This window comes from Cucurbita maxima, unplaced genomic scaffold, assembly GCF_002738345.1.
Source record: "Cucurbita maxima cultivar Rimu unplaced genomic scaffold, Cmax_1.0 Cma_Scf00005, whole genome shotgun sequence".
Classification (NCBI taxonomy): domain Eukaryota; kingdom Viridiplantae; phylum Streptophyta; class Magnoliopsida; order Cucurbitales; family Cucurbitaceae; genus Cucurbita; species Cucurbita maxima.
The window spans coordinates 5,968,223-5,986,622 of record NW_019272021.1 but is presented as its reverse complement, the minus strand read 5'-3'; the positions used below and the strand labels follow the sequence as shown (position 1 = coordinate 5,986,622).

General features: G+C 35.2%; 3 protein-coding genes across 8 annotated transcripts in view; 2 read left to right on the top strand and 1 right to left on the bottom strand.

Moving 5' to 3' along the window:
* LOC111479703 (growth-regulating factor 9) overlaps nucleotides 1–2,688 on the bottom strand; it is a 3,567-nt gene extending 879 nt beyond the window's left edge. The window contains exons 1-3 of the mRNA XM_023124517.1: nucleotides 2,463–2,688; nucleotides 2,016–2,360; nucleotides 438–1,091 (exon numbers count right to left, since the gene is read on the bottom strand). Of these exons, the coding sequence (XP_022980285.1) occupies nucleotides 438–1,091; nucleotides 2,016–2,360; nucleotides 2,463–2,505 (1,042 nt within the window). The 5' untranslated portion in view covers nucleotides 2,506–2,688. The remainder of the gene's footprint in view (nucleotides 1–437; nucleotides 1,092–2,015; nucleotides 2,361–2,462) is intronic.
* Nucleotides 2,689–3,900: 1,212 nt separating this feature from the next.
* Nucleotides 3,901–6,602, top strand: LOC111479804 (peptidyl-prolyl cis-trans isomerase CYP18-1). Its single transcript, XM_023124669.1, has 5 exons — nucleotides 3,901–3,985; nucleotides 4,105–4,179; nucleotides 4,997–5,158; nucleotides 5,394–5,552; nucleotides 6,304–6,602. The coding sequence occupies exons 1-5, from the start codon at nucleotides 3,983–3,985 to the stop codon at nucleotides 6,385–6,387; spliced, it is 483 nt and encodes a 160-aa protein (XP_022980437.1). The 5' UTR covers nucleotides 3,901–3,982; the 3' UTR covers nucleotides 6,388–6,602.
* A 710-nt stretch (nucleotides 6,603–7,312) lies between these two features.
* Nucleotides 7,313–16,282, top strand: LOC111479660. 6 transcript variants are annotated; one of them, XM_023124444.1, is made up of 15 exons: nucleotides 7,313–7,726; nucleotides 8,005–8,168; nucleotides 8,275–8,378; nucleotides 8,653–8,733; nucleotides 8,939–9,042; nucleotides 9,155–9,241; nucleotides 10,770–10,972; nucleotides 11,514–11,715; nucleotides 12,098–12,148; nucleotides 12,256–12,354; nucleotides 12,457–12,516; nucleotides 13,607–13,731; nucleotides 14,217–15,432; nucleotides 15,515–15,685; nucleotides 16,048–16,282. In XM_023124444.1, exons 1-13 carry the CDS (start codon nucleotides 7,433–7,435, stop codon nucleotides 15,367–15,369), a joined length of 2,727 nt encoding a protein of 908 aa, XP_022980212.1. In that variant the 5' UTR covers nucleotides 7,313–7,432; the 3' UTR covers nucleotides 15,370–15,432; nucleotides 15,515–15,685; nucleotides 16,048–16,282. The 6 variants fall into 6 exon arrangements, with proteins under 6 accessions (XP_022980212.1, XP_022980215.1, XP_022980214.1 ...); XM_023124447.1 differs by lacking the exon at nucleotides 16,048–16,282 and having other exon boundaries at nucleotides 13,610–13,731; nucleotides 15,515–15,799; XM_023124446.1 differs by lacking the exon at nucleotides 16,048–16,282 and having other exon boundaries at nucleotides 14,217–15,399; nucleotides 15,515–15,799.
* The last annotated feature ends 2,118 nt before the right edge of the window (nucleotides 16,283–18,400 follow it).

Here is an 18,400-nt window from a genome sequence, read left to right as displayed (position 1 = left end):
AAGGGGGGGGGGGGGGGTAACATTAGTTTAAGACTCGATTAAGCAGCAGCAAGGATTCAGATCAGCAAACCCAATAAGAAAATTTTGGCATTCTACAAGCATACAAAATGGAATATGAGCAGCAAATCTTGAGTGTAATAAGGCACGATTCGTTATAAAGAATATTTTGTTGTCAAGTTCCACTTTCAGATACCAGACAACGTTTTATAGCAAGAACATCACAAGTACAGCAGTTTCTATCCAAATCATCAAAGATAAATTGCATAGTTTATGACATGACAAAATAATCAAGTACTAATCGTTGGCAAAACTGATAGCCTTCCAAACAATACATTATAAAAAGATAAAATAAAAAAACAACCATTATTATTGTAAAATAATTTTTTTAAAAAAATAACCATTATGCAGCACAAGAACATTTAATCCTAAAATAATACCTTGAAGAACGCTGTTAGGAGAGAACCCTAGACCTGGAGATGTGATCTTCTGGATATTGATATCATTTCTTCCAAAGATATCATTACGGCTCTTGATGCAATTCTCACGAAAATTCATGTTGCAAGCATCTTTCAAGTTGACTATATAGCTAGTGGGAATGCTGGTAGTAGCAGTTGGATTAATACTGGGAACTGTTGTAATACATGTAGCAGTGGTATTTAGGGCACTGGAAGGGATCATTCTGATGGTTTTAGTTGCATCAGCACAGCTCATACCGATGGCCGATGCACCACGCATGCTACTGGTAATTGTTTCAGTAGCTGATTTCGTACAGGCGTAGGAAACTGTTTTGGGCTCAGGGACTACAGCTCCTTCGTGGGGAAAGGGGATAGCAGTGGTAACATCAAGCGTACATCTTATCTCTCTATCTGGATTATTGAGCATAATTTTCTTTGATGTAGAGTCGTTTTCTGAAGCTTCCACAGGCTTTCTTGAACGCTGTCGACCTCTATGCATGTGCCGTTCACAGTATTTCTGATGCGGGACAGTTGTCCGGCTACATCTCCATTTCTTCCCATCAGTTCTTCTGCATCTCCATGGCTCAGGCTCCATCATACTTCCGTAATCAAATCCCACAGGATTGAATCCTATAACTGCAGACAGAGACACAATTTACAAACAAATTAAAAAGATTGGCTAAAAAAGCAAAATCCCAGTCATTCTGATTGTTATTCATGTTTTAAAACAGGAGAGGACCTCATTAAGTTATTGAGATCAAGTTCTTCTGAAATGACTGATTACAGCCTCGTTGAATCCTCAATAAACTCAACTGTCTATAATCTTTCAAATGATGACAATAAATAGAAATATATGTGTTATTTCTTTCTAATCAGACACCCAACACTATAAACATAAACACAAGAATCCAAAGGGTACTCAATTTCCTAGTAAACAAAAGGTTCCTTCCTGAGTCTAGCAATGGGTCACATAGAATGGCTCTGCCCATACAATGCCAAAACAATCAAATAATTGCACCCAATAGGTATTGGAAAAAGGACAAAGCACAAAAAGGTCATTTAGTCCGTTCGTCTCTGCTGGGATGTTTACACAAAACAAACCACTGACTCCACATGAAAACATGAATAAAAATAATTTCGAACCCTAACCGTATTAAGATCTGTGAAAAGAATAGTTCTACCTAATCAACAAGTTTCGGGCATGATTCTTGCATCAATATGTTCATCGTTAATGGAAAAAGAAATCTCATCAAGACTTAAAAAACTATGACGCGATCAAAGTTTCTGATAAAATAGAACGGTTGCATTTGCTAGAATTACTTGCGAACAGAGAAATTCAGAAGAAAGATCTATTTAGGCTGGATTATATACAATACATTATGAGACCTCTGGCATGGCAACTGTTTTCAAGTTCAGAGCATCTATTCTATGAACTCACACCTGTTTGAATTGAAATACGACACAGAAATCATCAGGAATAACTTCATAAACACAGCAGCAAGAAATTGGAAACAGTTTTAGGTATCGCAAAGAATTAAACTCGGTAGCGCTCGTAGATACCATTGACATTAGAGCCCAAGGTCCTGGCAACACTCTTCCAAATTGGAACGAGAAGGTGAGTAGGAACACGGAGACCAGCAGCAAGGTATTTGTGAATAAGAACCTGCTGCTCAAGCTCCTGCAATTGACCAACCGTAATAAGCGACTCCCTTGACCGGTGAACAATCGAGGTTCTCTCGTTTCGACTTCCCGCCGAATTCGTGCCAATTTGTAGCCCGAGATTAATAGATGGCGATACCGGAGCCGATAGCTCGTCGTTTTCCGTCTGGTTACTCTCCTTTTTAACCTTCATCATCATCGCGGCCGTCGCCGCCTCATCGGTCTTCCGCCGTCTTAATCCTCTCCCTAAACATTCACAACGAGTAAAAAGAAGGAAAGAAGTCTACAACAAACAGAGTACATAACCAAACATGGCGAGTAGTAGAACAGAGAAAGAGACAGAAATACCAGTTTCCGAAGAAGGAAAGCTCTGAAGCGGATGAACTTCCATAGGAATTTTGTAAACATGAGCTCGAATCTCAATGCATCGCTGCGGGATTTAAATGCAATGAAGATGAACAAATTTTCGAATCGGAAAAGGCCAAAAATCCTGAAGCTCTCTCGCGAGAGATAGAGAGAAGAGAGAGTTAAAGCGGGTGACAGAGTTTTCTGACATAGTTTCAGTCTTTTTTTTTTTTTTTTTTTTGGCCTTTTTCCATTTTCTCTCAGCGGTTTGCCTCCAAAATCTACCTCACAAGGTTCGAGCGTTTCTGAAATCGCGCGTGAAACACACGATTCTACTGGTGGAACTGCCAGTTTTCCCTTTCTGGCAGGACTGGTTTAGTCAGTCACGCGCTCTTGTCGTGCTTGCTTACGTGGTCATTAGATCAGATGACACGTCATTCGTCGAGCCGTCTAATCACTCAGTGTGGGCCCCAGGCTCTGCCTTTTGCTATAATATTCTTGTTTCTTTGTCACCTTCTTAATTTTTTTTTTATTTGAATTTCAAATTTTCGAAAATTTCCAAATAAATTTATCGCAGTTCATTATTAAATTTTGGTTAAATTAAAAGTTTCATGACAAATTTTAATTAATATTTAATAAATTTATGAATTTTAAACTTTATATTTAATTACTTCTAAAATATGAATATATCTCAAATTTAAATGTCTGCAATTTCAATTATCTTATTTCACATATATAAAATAAAACATTAAATTTATAGCTTCTGAATCTTAATTATTTAGATGTATTTTAAATATTAAATATATCATACATAATTATAACCTCTCCAAATAAAATTATAATCTCGTGTTTTAAAAGAATAATAATAACAAACACTATTTTTATACAAATGGTAAATTTGTTAGACTCTCCACAATAAATTATATTATTCACTTTGAACATAAATTCTCATAACTTTTCTAAAATGCTTATATTTTTTTATTATAAATTCATGATTATTCCCTAAATTAATGGATATGTGACTTTCAACATCCAACAAAAACAATATAGTGAGTGACTTTTTATACTATTATAAATAAAATTTAGAGTAGCTTATAGCCAATTGAAACGTTGTAACAATTGTGTTCGTCAATGCCATGTTGATCATGACTTAAATTAAAAATTAAAATATTTGTTTATATTTGTTCGATAATTAATATTATGGTAAACTGAAATAAACTAAAGTTTGAAATATAAAATATATTAAAAGTAAATGAAGTTACACAAATATTGTCTTATACATTGTTGAAAAACATAAAAAGTTTAAAATTATGAATTTGATTTTTATTTTGGGTTCGGTAGATTTATTAATTTTAAAATATATGAAAAAAAAAATACTAAATTTGTAAATTTAAAAGGAAATGACATCGATGAAGTTAATAAATTTGTAATTTAAGATTTATTTTTCGAATTGCATTTTCATTAGGAGCTTTGTTTGTATTGAGTTGGGAACCCGAACCGCAAGCTCGAGAGAAGCTCTGAAAATGGTGGGTAATTCTCTTGGTCATTTAATCGAACACCTTGGCCTTTTCTTCTTTCGATTATCTGTCTATGGTGGAATTTCATTACAGGCGTCTGAATCCCTTATTTCCACTCGTGTTCGCAGTCTGTTACTTTGCACACGAATCTCGGAGACATCAAGTGCGAGATTTCTTGCGATGAAGTCCCGAAGTCTGCCGAGGCAAGTTCATCGCTCCTCTTTTCTGCTATTAATTTTGCTACTTGTTTGGAAAACTATTTTAGTTTATGCAAGAAGGTATTGCCTACTGCTAGCGATAATTTGATTTCCTCATCCTTTGTATACGCGAAGATGACCAGATTCTTCTTAGATTTTCACGGCGTTTAGCCGCGACTAGAACTTAATTCATCGAGATAAAGTGCTTACTCAAGGAGATAGGTTGCAATTTGGCGTGATAGCGTTGTTATCAGCGGTGTTTATTAGTTTGTGCAACCACTGCACTTCTGAAAGGGCTATCTGGAATTGCATTTAATTGGAAGTGCTACAAATCCTCGAGAGCGCAGTTTTTGCTAATTGCTAGAGGTTTATGGCTTGTCATTTTTCTTTTGTTTCACAATGTGGTGGGCAATAATTAAGAAATGTCAATGAAGATTGTAAGTAGTTCATGGGCTAATGGTTTAACTGAAATTAAGTTGATGAAAGTTATGGTGCTTTTTCTCCTTCGTTGGTTCAAATGATGGCAGCGTTCATCTAACCCGAGCAATATTGATATGCCATATATTGGTAATTACATCGAGATGTTACCAATGAATTCTCATCGGTCTTAGAATCTAGATTATATACTAGCTTTTTTGTATGTTGGATTATTTTCCTTTGATACTTCTATTGTAGCTCAGCTTGTTATCCTATAATGAGTGAACTTTTGATGTTAGAAGGCTCAGGAAATGGTGACTAGAATTCTTCCTCCATCCATGTTCTGTTGTTGGATTATTGTCATTTTCAAGTCTGTACTGATGACTCCAATATTTATTGGTTATAGAACTTTTTGGCACTGTGTGCAAGTGGTTACTATGATGGAACCATATTCCACCGCAACATCAAAGGCTTTATGATACAAGGTGGAGATCCAACAGGCACGGGAAAAGGGGGAGCCAGCATATGGGGTAAAAAGTTTAATGACGAGATAAGGGAGTCACTCAAGGTATGTAATGAGATGTACACCATGCCATGTAACAGTTTTACAAACACTCAAGCTTCTTGTTCTGACCTTTATACAATGGGTGACATGCTTATTTTGTGAAACATTGCATCCTTGACCGTGTTGGTGAAGCTGACGTTCAAGTCGGAAGTTTGATTAGCCTTCCTGTCCCAAGCTGCCAATATTATCTAATCTGATTCCAATTCTAAAAGTGTCTTTCTCTGTTTTGGTTGTACAGCACAACGCAAGAGGGATATTATCAATGGCTAATAGTGGAGCAAATACGAATGGAAGCCAGTTTTTTATAACATATGCAAAGCAGCCACATTTAAATGGATTATATACTGTGTTCGGCAGAGTGATTCATGGGTTTGAAGTACTTGACATCATGGAAAAGGTAACGTTGTCATCATGGATTCAGCTTTGATAACCCATTGTTGTTAGGTTAAGTAATTAGCTTGTGAAATTAGTTGAATTGCCTATGAGCAGGCTGGGCACTCACAAATTTTAAAAGAAAGTCATATCGTGTGAGATCCCACGTCGGTTGGAGAGGGGAACGAAGCATTTCTTATAAGGGTGTGGAAACCTCTCCCTAGCAGACGCGTTTAAAAATCGTGAGACCGACGACAGTACGTAATGGGTCAAAGCAGACAATATCTACTAGCGATGAGTTTTGGCGGTTACAAATGATATCATAGCCAGACACCAGACGATATGCTAGGGAGGACGCAGAGCCCCCAAGGGGGTAGATTGTGAGATCCCACATCAGTAGGAGAGGGGAACGAAACATTCTTTATAAGGGTGTGAAAACCTCTCCTTAGTAGACGCGTTTTAAAAACCGTGAGACCGACGCGATACGTAAACGGCCAAAACGGACAATATGTGCTAGTAGTGACCTTGGGCTTTGGCTGTTACATATCACTTTTCTTGTCTTTAGAAAGAAGTCTTAAATCTGTAGCTAGAGAAGATTCATGTGCATACTTTGCCGGTAGCTTCTCATGTATGATCTGAAGTATAAATTTACTTCTTGTATAGTCTTTATCTAGTGAATTATTGTCTTTCGATATCTTTCGTACCATAGCGGTTAAAACTGTTTACCTTCTTTGCATCTGCATACATGTCTTAAGCTGATGTATTGCTTATTGCAGACTCAAACTGGACCGGGAGATCGTCCTCTCGCAGAGATCAGGCTCAATCGGGTGACGATACATGCTAATCCTCTTGCAGGCTAACCATGAATTAGCAGTAGAGCTGTTGAAACGTTAGTGTTAAAAGCTGCTGCTATGATCAGCTGGAAGCTGTGTATCGAAATAACATGACAGGTTCGAAATAGAGAATTGGAAGTAAACATTTATTTAAACTTGGGAGCTTTCTCATTAATTTGCTTTTGGATTGTTGACTTTCGTGTACACTGGTTTTATGCATATCTTGAACCGTATTTAGTCCATATTGCACTTGAGGATTTTACCTTTATTTTCTTTCAATTTTATAATAAACTGAATGTCGGGTTTGCTAGTTAGACATCTTATCAAAATTGAAACGATACAGAGAAGTTGAACGTTTGATTGTTATAGGAAGACGGTGCTGAATTATTATTCTTAATTGAAAAAAAAAACTAAGAGAAAACTATTTTTTCGTGCCATATGTCTTTTTTACTAAGTTACGTTTACTTACTATGTGAGTCATAGACAAAATTTTAAATCATTAGTAGCACGTAGATTTAAAGAAAACATTGATAATATGTGTTCGGATTAAATTTTCACTTTGATCATTATTTTATTTTATTATCACCTAATCGATTAAGATAAAAATTAATTTTAAATGATTAAATTTAAAATTTATTAAAAGTACAAAATACTAAAATAAAATGAAACTCTAAATACATTAATCAAATTAATTATAGTCTTAATAAATATTGAATGATTGAAATTAATTAAATAATAATAAATATTAAAAAAATAGTAGGTAAATATATTTGATAGTTTATCAATAGAATATAAGTATAAACTTTTTTTAGTAGAAAAAATCAATAATAACTAATTAAAAGATTTATTGAAATTGCAGACAATTATATAGACAGAATGATGTTTGAAATCAAAATGAGTTTTTTGTTTAAAAGAGAGAAAAACTTCTGTTACCCGGCGAAGGAGGGTAAAGAGTTGAGTGACTGGCACTACACCCACTTGAGCTTGTTCCGGAAGCTACAGGTATCAACTAGGGCTTCAAAATCCCCGCCAAAATTCTCCCTCCCGGTCTTCGTTTCTCACAGTCGCGGCAATGGATGGCGAAGATGCTAATCCTGAAGCTCCCAAATCCACTGCATTGCCTAAACATGGCAGTGGCTCCCAATCAAGCTCCTCCCACATTCATCCTCCTCATCCTCCTCATTCTCCTCCTCCTCCTCCTCCTCTTAACTCTGTCGATGAAACGCGCTCCAACAAGCCATTGAGTCCTCGGGAATTCGTCCTCTCAGTCGCCTCCAAGATCGCTTCCCAGCCTCTGCAGAACTTCGATTCTAACGTCTGGGGCGTTCTCACTGCCATTTCCGGCAATGCCCGTAAGCGCCAACAGGTTTTTGTCAGACCCCCTTCATCTGTAGTTCTTATAACTAATCGCCTGCCTGTAGTTATGGTTTTACGATTCTGATGCTTCATCGTTCCTTGATATATATTTATCTTGTCGACTTGGTAATGTTCTTTTTGGAGTCCCAAATTTATTTTTAACTTTTGTGGCGGGAGATGGGACATACGGTTAGATGGGGGACAACTGTGGGGTACTTGAACCTAAAGCTTTCGTTTCGGTAATTTAACTACGTGAACTTCTGCTGATGAAATGTGTTTGAAAACCAGGGTATAAATATCCTTCTGACCGATGACGAACACTGCCTCGGTCGAGTGGCGCCAGATAGTCGATACCAGATTGATTCTAATTCGGTCAGTGCAAAACATTGCAGAATTTATAGGAAGAGCATTGAAGATGCCTGTTGTCCATCAGTTTTCCTCAAAGATACAAGGTTGTCCTTTGCAAAGTGTCTCTGATTCTCCACGTACTTTGGCGTATGCTTTTTTTACGTTACTCCTCATAATACTTTGATCACGTCTTTTTTGTGTACTGTGCAGCACAAATGGAACGTATCTAAACTGGGAGAGGTTGAAGAAGAACAGTCAGGAGGCCAAAATCTGCCATGGGGACATCATATCACTTGCTGCAGCTCCACAGCATGGTTACTTAAATTTTCATTTTTTACTACCGTGGTTATACCTGCATTTAGCTGGCATAGCTCTCCCCACCGCAATTTTATTGATAGCATAGAAATGCTTTGTCCTTGTTGATTAAATTGTGTCACATCTTCCTTTATATACCGTTCTCAATTATTCAAGTAGCCATCCTTTTCTTCTGTTAATTCTGCTGGAAATTCAGTTTGAAAATGGTTTAGTGTTAATTCAAGATGACATCATTCAATAGTCATTGACCACTCTCCCCCTACATAATTTCAGAGGTCGCATTTGCATTTGTCTATAGAGAAGTGGCTGCATTTACTTCAGCATCAGGTGGTGGATCTGCAAAAAGAAAAGCAGGTAAGAGTAGAGTGAAAGTAGATTTATTTTCTTGGTATGCATATTGTTATAATTATTTGGTGGGTGATAGAAAAAGTATAGGCAGCTTGGAAAGTAATATGCTTGTAGCATGCTTCCCAATCTAGTTTCTTGACAGGTCGAATGTCAACTTTAATATGACGTGACTAATATAATGTTTGCACGCTGTTACTACCCTGTTCTACAGAGGATTTTGTTTCTGAAAACAAAAGGTTAAGAGGTCTTGGAATTGGTGCTCCTGATGGTCCGATATCTCTTGATGATTTTCGAAGTCTTCAACGATCAAATAAGGTATTGTTGTTCTTCAGGATCTCTTATAATGATGTTGATTTTCAGCATCCTTATTGATTCTAAATTCTGTCAAATGTTTACTTATGTTTTTGTCCTGTGTTTTTATATGTAGGAGCTTAGGAAGCAGTTGGAGGATCAAATGCTTATGATAGATTCATTGCGTAATGAAAATCGGGCATCTGTGGAGCATCATGAATGTGTATTTAGACTTCTGTCACTTATCTCCCAGTATGCCGTACATATTTGAATGCATGTGGTAGTTAATAGTTGATACGATGTTAGGGGAACTTTTAGAACTTTTACAGATTTCTTGCTTACGGTGGTGTATTCTTGAAGGATGTAGAGATGCCTTAACCGTTGAGCTATGCTCATGTTATTATATTTTCCCACACCCCATATTTTATTAGACTTTTTACTCATCACTCCTTTCTATGAGAGGTGGCTATTGAACCTGATGAATGTAGTGTAGCATTCGATGCAAGGGCCTCTTCCACAGTTTATGATTATACTCAAATCTTAGAAGATGGTGTAATTAACAGGTTCGTTCATTTTTTCTCAATTTCTCCTAGGTCTGGACAAGTCTTCCATTCTGAGATGGTGTTTTTGTATCAAAATCTTGCTAGTGCCCAATAAGTACAGATTATGCAGATTAGTAGCCTTGCCTTGTTGCTGAAAAGAGCATGATAGAATAGGTACTTCCATTAAAATGTTTCCTACAATATTATAGAACAGATTGTTTCAGCCTGCAAGAGTGCAATGAGACTCTGAATAGAAAAACTAGTGAATGTGCATATAGTTCTTCCTCCTCCTCTGCAAGGATAGTAATATAAGTCTGATGTTAGTTCTCTCTGCAAGAACTAGTGGGAAGAACACGAGTTTTGCATGTCACTGGCCTTGAGAATTAGTGGGACAAGATTATGCCAGCCAGCAAGAATACAATGGAAGTTTGTATCAATGGTTTCAATTTCAAGCATGGGTAGAGACTTGGTCAAGTAGAAAGAGACCAGGACGTTAGTTGAGGCAGCATCAGTGTAGGAGTAGGCAGTAACACATACTATGTATTCTCACCTTGGTTCCTCATATGCCCAAGCCAAGAAAGAAAACTGGTACGTCATTGCTTAGAAGTTGAGTGGGGCATTTCATTGTAGGCATGTGAAGCCAGCTGTGTGTGCTCATCTTGAATTTTCATATGCCAAAGGAAGCTCTTGAAGTGGCAAAGCGAAATCACTGGGAGTCCCAGAAGTGGCATAGGTGTAGTATTTGCATCATATTGTATCATGCAGTTTCCCTTTGCTTCAAAAGGCTAGAGCCCTTTGATTGATGTCATCGGAAATGGAACACTATGGTGGAATTTGTGGTTGGAGAGGAATTGTTACATTTTTTAAGGGTAGAATGAGATTTCAAGCGACCTCTTTGGCTCATTATTATTAGAACCTTACGTTGGCCTATGTGGTTTGAGAAAAAAACACAGTTTTTTTAGAACTTCTAACGAAATACTATGTTTTTCAGAAGTGGAAAGTATTTTTAATGCTTTAGAAATTGTTATTTCTAGAATTTCTCCTTCTGTTAATGCTTTAGTTGTTAACATAAATTTTTTCCCTCCATCTATATCCTTATAGTTTTGTAAATTGATGACAAAAAATGGTATAATTCTTTTTTTTTTTACAGAACAGGAACCGAGGATTTACTGCACGATTTGATAATGAATTTAGTCTTCATTCTTGTAGGAGGTGAAAAAGCTTAAAGAATCCATATCAAAATCTTATGAAGATCAACTGACTAAGATGCAGCAGTTGATTGACGATGAACAGAAGGAGCTTGGGGAGGTTCAAAGAATATCTTCTGAACAAAAACATGTTATAGAAGATCTACAAGAAAGACTCAGTGCTACTGCTCAGTCATGTAATGAAGCAAATGAAATAATAAATAGGTATCTTACTTATTTGTATCTGAATTAAATTGTTTGAAATTTCTTACTCCATCGATTTCGGTTAGTTTTGGGATTTTAGTTGAAACCAAAAAAATTATTGTTGTATATAATTATTTTTGTCACCAATTTGAACTCATTTATGCTGTTAAGTCATCTTGTTTCTTGATGGATTGGAACCGGCGACACATTTTATGAATCATTGAAAACCTGCTTAATTTCTGTAAAGATTATGTGGATCCAATAATTCTGTGGGATGATTTACGCATATGAGATGTGCGGCTCTGCAAATTAGAGAAATTCCCCAACTGTTGTAATAAAAAAAATAAAGGGTTAGAACCTGCCACTTTTCTTCCTATTTCCTAATCATATATTAGTTACCAACTTTCCAGATGTAGCTTGTTTCAGTGTGTTCAAAATTTTTGGTTTTTTGGTGGAAACTGATCCTCTTGACATTGCTGGAAGTGAATCTAACAGTAACCTCTGTCATTTGCATGATATGAGAAAAGGTAGTTATGTTTTTTTAATTTTTATTTTCTTACAGCCAGAAGGCCTCTTTAAGCGAATTGAAGGTTCAAATTGATGAAGAGCGTGATCAGAGACGAGAAGAGCGAGAGAAGGCTGCTGCAGATCTGAAGGCAGCTGTAGAGAAAGCTCATGCAGTGGCTCAAGATGAATTAAAACGCATTTCTGATGCTGCCTCAAGGCGTGAAAGAGAACAACAAGAAGTAATCAATAAACTTCAGGTTTGTTCCGTTTTTTTTTTTCTTTTTTATTGTGATAATGCCTTATTTACAGAAATTCTGTAAAGTGTCTCTTAAAAATCCATCTGATCTTCGGGAGGAGTAGAGTGGATCTGTCTTATGCATGCTTATTATGGTTCAGCATAATAAATTTATTAGACTCTGATCTTTTGAAATATACTGCTTGAAAGAAATAGAACTTTTTAGGAAGAGAATAGGATTGGAGGAAAATGTGTGGAATTATAGTTTTCGGGACTTCTTTTCAGAGATTCTCTTATGATAGTGTTTTGTAATTACTGTCTCTCTTATAGAATGCCTTCTTCTTTTATTTTATTTTTTTTTAATTTGTTGGAAGCATTTTTCACATTTCCTTATCATCAATCAGGAAGCCGAGAAAGAACGGTGTTTTCAGGTGGAAACGTTGAGGTCCAAGTTGGTATATATATATTAAATGACTCTTTATCTATTCACTTTCGAGTAATTTCACTATTTAAGATTTGAACGTATATCAGTTGCTTTACTTAGCTGCCATATCTATTGCAGGAGGAGACTAGACAGAAATTAGTTATGTCGGACAATAAAGTTCGTCAGCTAGAATCCCAACTTGGTGAAGAGCAGCTATCCTGTACGAATGAAAGAAAAGTAATGATGTTGCATTTTGATTATATTTTTTAATATATATACTAGAACTAGAAGTGCAAAAAGATTCTAATGCCCTTTATGGTAATGTTGAAATTGGAGCAGAAAGTTGAAGAGCTTGATCGTGGAATAAAAGAACTGCAGAAAGAGCTTGAGAATGAAAAGGTAGTTGTAATGTGTTTTTAACAGAGTTAATTTCAACGAATTAGATCACTGTCAATGTGAAAAACTTCATTCTCATTTTCTTAAGGTTTGTGCTGAAATACACAAGTATTACAGGTATACATTTATATGTGGTGAGTTAGGAAAATATTTCTGGAATTATCTCCCCAAAGAATAAAGAAGATGGTGTAGTATTATATTTTATTTATGAGTTTGATCCAGTAAAGCTAAGCTACTCAAGAATTTCTCCTCGAGAAAAGCTTTGTGATTTTGACTAAGATTTTTGAATTTGCTGCTGGACGGTTTTGGTTGGTTGACGTCCTTTCCCAATAACATTCTAGGAGGACATCCTTTAAAGTAAAAACGCAGTGGTTGATTTAGTTTTTTTTTTTTTTAGGTTCTTCAACCAAGTAATATTTCAATTTCTGAGTAACTGCAAGTTAGTTAAAAGAACAAAGAATCCAACACTAAAAAGAAGCTGGATTTAAAGTCATGATCTACCTATAACCTAACCTCAGAAACTGTACAAAGTCGTCTGGCATCCATGGCGATCACTGCTTCCTCTGTGTCCATGCTTCTTTGGTTCCCGTCTCTCTTCTCTCTCTCTTTTCTTTTAATCTAAAAGAAAGGTTATGGTCAAGAAAGAAAAAAAAGATTTAAGTTTTCTCTTCCTGACTTTTTTGTTATTAATATCTTCTTAACGGTGGATTGCTCATCATATGGTTACCAATCTCACTATTTTAGATAGTTTCTTGATTTGGAGCAGTTGTAGCTAGTTAGCTTTTGGAGGATCCCTTTGCTGGCCTGTTTTTGCATTCCCCTTTTGTATTTTAATTTTCTGGATTGATACTGGTTTCTTATAGAAAAAAGGAATTTCTTGTACTTCGTTTTTTTATTGAAAAGAAAAGCACTCTGAATGTTATCTTTCTTTTGGGTTTATTTTCAGGTGAAGATACTTTCTTAAGTACCTTTGTTCTATACCTTTCCTTTTCATACTAATATGTTTCTGGAAAAATTGGCTTAATTGCACGAACTTTTGCAAAGAGTTTTCACTTCTTACATTCTTAATCTGAGGTTTTCCTACTGTCGGTAGCAGGGAGCAAGAGAAGAGGCTTGGGCTAAGGTATCATCCCTGGAGCTTGAAATAAATGCTGCAATAAGGGATCTTGATTTTGAGAGGAGGAGGTTAAAAGGTGCTAGGGAACGAATTATGCTTCGGTAAGAATTTCTCCAGTTAACGTATGATGTATTTACTTCTGTTTAAATCATAGCATCGTTCACATGATTGATCATGTGATTCAAAATATATTAAATGGGTGAGCAGCTGAGCTTTAAGACCTCTGCATTATGAAAGAGGTCTGGTGGACGTCCTTGAACAAACACCTTGATAATGGTGAATGAGTATTGATGATACAAGTTTGAAGTCACCTTTTAGTAATCTGCGTGCTTACTTTACTAATCTAGTATTCTTGGTGGATGTGTTGATATTCTAATTTCCTTTTATTCTAGTTGTTCGTCTCCGTTTTCAAAATTGATAATGGTGTGTTCCTTCACTAAAATTCAAAATTGTTCGTCTCCGTTTGATAATCTGAATAGGTCCCCCCTTGTCGCTAAATTTATTGCGTTATTGCAATTTTCTGCTCTTTAGTATTTTAGTTCAGTAGCGTTATTATTTACTCTATACATTGCATAAATGCATGCAGAGAAACACAGCTACGAGCATTTTATTCTACCACCGAAGAAATTTCAGCTCTGTTTGCCAAGCAGCAAGAGCAATTAAAAGCAATGCAAAGGACTCTAGAAGATGAAGAGAATTATGAAAACACTTCCTTTGATTTTGATCTCAATGTGCCCTCTCAGGATGCAAATGGAATTTTATTTGGAGATAATATAAGGAAGGACTATTGTAACAAATCTGATAAAACTAGTTCGGCTATGTCAGCTCAGAGGTTTGAGCCAGTCCAAGCTGAGACGTCAACTGACGAAGCCAGCACTGAGAAGAACGACTGTGATTTCAGAAGTCAAGACTGTCAGAATACTCAAGAGGCAGAATTCACTAGTGCTGATGCTGGTGTTAAGGGAGGTTTTGGTTCTGACATTGATGGCGTTGGCACAGCTCCTGTTTTGGAAGGAGACATGGTTGGGACTGAACGGATTCTTGAGACCGAAAGTCCTGGAGTTGATGGTGATCGAAACATGGATTTGAACAAGGGCATGATCTTAGCTGGGGAAACGATATGTTTTGATGATGAAGGTTGTGCAGGAGAGATGGACGAGCAGGCTAAGATGGTTCGTCGGGAAGCTTACTGTCACTCTCAGACAAATCAAATATGTGATGCTGTTGATGCCGTGGAGGACACTGAAGCTTGTGGAACAGTCAGAACTGCTGACCTTTTAGCTTCTGAAGTTGCTGGTAGCTGGGCTTCCAGTACTGCACCATCAGTTCACAGTGAGAACGAGTCTCAAAAAAGCAGAGGCAATGAAGGAGGAGGTGATGGAGCCCTTCATGACTCCAACAGCCCAGGGATTCGAAGTACTCTTTTCAAGCCTGTTGCAACAAGACGGAACTCTGAATATCAAACTGTCAGCGAGATGATCAGAATAGTTGCTCCTGAATCAAAACAGTTTTTTCGCTCTAGGGAGGACGGTCGTGAAGGAGAACAAGGCTCTACATCTGGCTCAGACACGGACAAGTGCTCGGACAACGACGACGATGCGCATGATAATAACGAAAGCAAAGCCCAGAAGGGGACAGTCTCAGATTCAGAAACTCAAGGAGTTGATGCCATAGATCCAAAACTAGATGATCCAATGGATGAAGATGATCAAGAAACGCAAGAAGATTCTGTAGGATAAAAGTTTGGAGACGCTGGAGCTGTAAATATGGTGGACTTTCTTATCTTCTCATGTCTTCTTGAGGTATCTTCCTTACGTGCATCGATGCTAGACAGTATATCCATTATGTAAATATCTGAATTTTCTTTTCGTTTCTTTTTCACAGCTCTTCCTGGAATGAGAGTGTTAGCGGTGAATGATTAGTGCTATGCAATGTAGATGATATTGACGCTTATGAAAATAGGAAGTTATTCTACATGACTTCTTTCAAGGTACCATGTTCCTAGAATCATTAAAATTACAGCCTCCGCAATGTCCCCGACAGCTATTTTAGATCGTGAGTATCTAAGTCATTTATACTACCTGTCTAGACTATGAGTATCTGAGTCATTTATACTGCCTGTCTAGACGATGAGGATCTAAGTCATTTATACTACTACCATACCTTGACTTAAGTCACGAGCCAACCTAATCCCACGAACATTCAATTGTGAAGATCTAGAAGGCTTTCGATTTTTAGTCTTTATAACTCCTGTCTATTCATGTAGCCACTTCACTTGAAATGGAATCTCAAAATCGAGCTTTTAGCCTAATCGTCTTAGGAGCTATCATCTCTTAAGATGCCTGTCTTTCCATCAATCAANTTGTTCTTTTTTTTTTTTTTTTTTTTTTTTTTTTTTTTTTTTTTTTTTTTGATAGAAGTGGAGACTAAGATCCAAGAACTAATTCAATCATGGCTCCATTGAAAGTCAATTGGGTTAGCATAACACCCAAACACCACTGGGATCTGCCAATTCATCTCACGGATTTGCTTCCTTATTGTCAGAGATATTGACTTCACTCACCAAAGTGGATCTTGAAATTATTGTGGCCTCCCACTGTCTTCAACATTTTATCATCCAACAAATTTTATTCTAAATAATAATTAGACAAAGGAAATAAATCTTCAATTCTTACCGACAATTTTTTTTTTTTTTTTTTGAAGATATAAATATTTTCTATTTATGATATTTATTTTATTTCATTAGTCAACTTTCCTTTTTTTATTTATTAGAAAAACAACTTAAAAATTATCACTACTTTGAAAGGAAATATTCCTTCCATGAAAACGTTCAAGCATTGTTCGACTATGAAAAGAAATCGTAGTATTTTTTTTCCCTTTAAAAAGGGTTTCAATTTTGTTTTTATTCCCTATTTTTTTTTAAAAAAAAAAAGAATAAATTAATGCAATTATATTTAACAACTCTGAAATTATTTTAAAAATAATATAGGAATTGAGTTCAGGAGTCGAGTGGACTAAAGTGATCTGACTGCCCAATCCTTTGGCAAAAGTGCATTAGATCGGGACTTTTTTTCTTATCTGCCCCTTTATTTTATTATATTATCAAAACAGCCCCTTACATCTACATATTTTTATTCTTTTCTTTATTTACTTATTATCAATTTAAGTAATTAATTAAATATGATAGTTTAATATTTAAAATCACGTGTAAGAGAAGTAGATGATAAAATAAGAGTTTAAATTTATATAAAAATTTGAATATAAACTCTTCCCTTTAAAAACTTTATATTATATATAAACACAATGTCTTATTTTCGAAATTTTATTTTCTCCTCTTTATAATAATTTTCTATGGTGTAATCATTATCTTTAAAATGTAAAAGTTGAATAACTCCCTCTACTATAAAGCCAATAGGTATAGGTGGGGGTGCACCTTAATTTGATTTGGAAGAAAACCCTATGATATTATCATGCCCACTCTCAAATTCTCTTCCTAAGAACATTTATTTATTTATTTTTAATTCCAATATAGTTTTTGTATCATACTTATTTTAATTTATGTATATTTATACAATAATGTTTATGTGATCATGATTTCTTTTAAGGAAAAAAAAACGCGCATATTTCAAAAGGAATTAAACTTTACCTATAATATCAAAAGGACGGAAGGGTAATTTGGTAATTTTACAATAACGTTAGAATTTTTTTAGGATTTTTTATTTTTATTTTTATTTTTTAAATGGGGTTCACGGGCTTACATTGGTGATATTCATATTCATTATTATGGTTGAGAAAAAAAAATGATAAGGGATAATTTAAAATTGCATAAGAAGAAGGATTGCAATGATGGAAAGAGATGAGATGAGATGATGAAGAAGAAGAAGGAGGAAAGATGGAAAGAAAAAGAGAGGAAAATTGAAGCAATGAATTTAATAATTGAATTTAGTGGCACAACAAAAGAAACCATGGATTTCTAGTTTGAATTTGGAGGAGGATGCTGATGACGTGGACCACCCTCTTTGATAATGAGAGGTACATTCAAAAGTACATCATTTTTCCTTAATTTAAATTAAATATATTCTACATCCTTTATTTAATTAATTATTCAATTACGTAACTAGAAGTTTACCGACTACAAACTTCCAATTTAACTTGTTCGTGAGTTAGATTAAGAGAGATGTTTTGAACGTGCCTTAAATTTTTGCATTTTAATCTTTTAAGTATCTCGTGCATGTAAATGAGCGAGAATTGAAACTTGCATAATAATAATATGGGAGAGATTTATCTTTCATTTATCTTAATAATTAAATTAGGTTTAAATAAGGTGAATGATTAGGATTTATTGATTATATATTTTCACATATTTATTTAAAAATTAATGATGATTTAATGGTATTTGTTTAAAGGGTGAAAGAATGAATTAATATTTTCTTAAAATATAGTTGGGGAATAAGAATATATTTTCTATGTAATTATAATTTAAGTAAAATATTTTATAAAATAAATATTATAGTTTGTTTGATTTATCCAAACTCCAACAACTTAATTAGTTTTATAGTTTAATAAATTAGACGTATCCATTTAATTATTTTAAATTTAACCAAATTGAAATAAAATAATTAAATAAATAAGAAAATGATAACACTAATGGATTTTTGTTTAGAAAAAAGAATGAGATTCCAAATAATCATCATTTTGTTTGTTCGTTTTTTGTCTTTCTATTTTCAGAAAATAAACTCTAAACTTAAATTAAATATTACAACTTTTTAA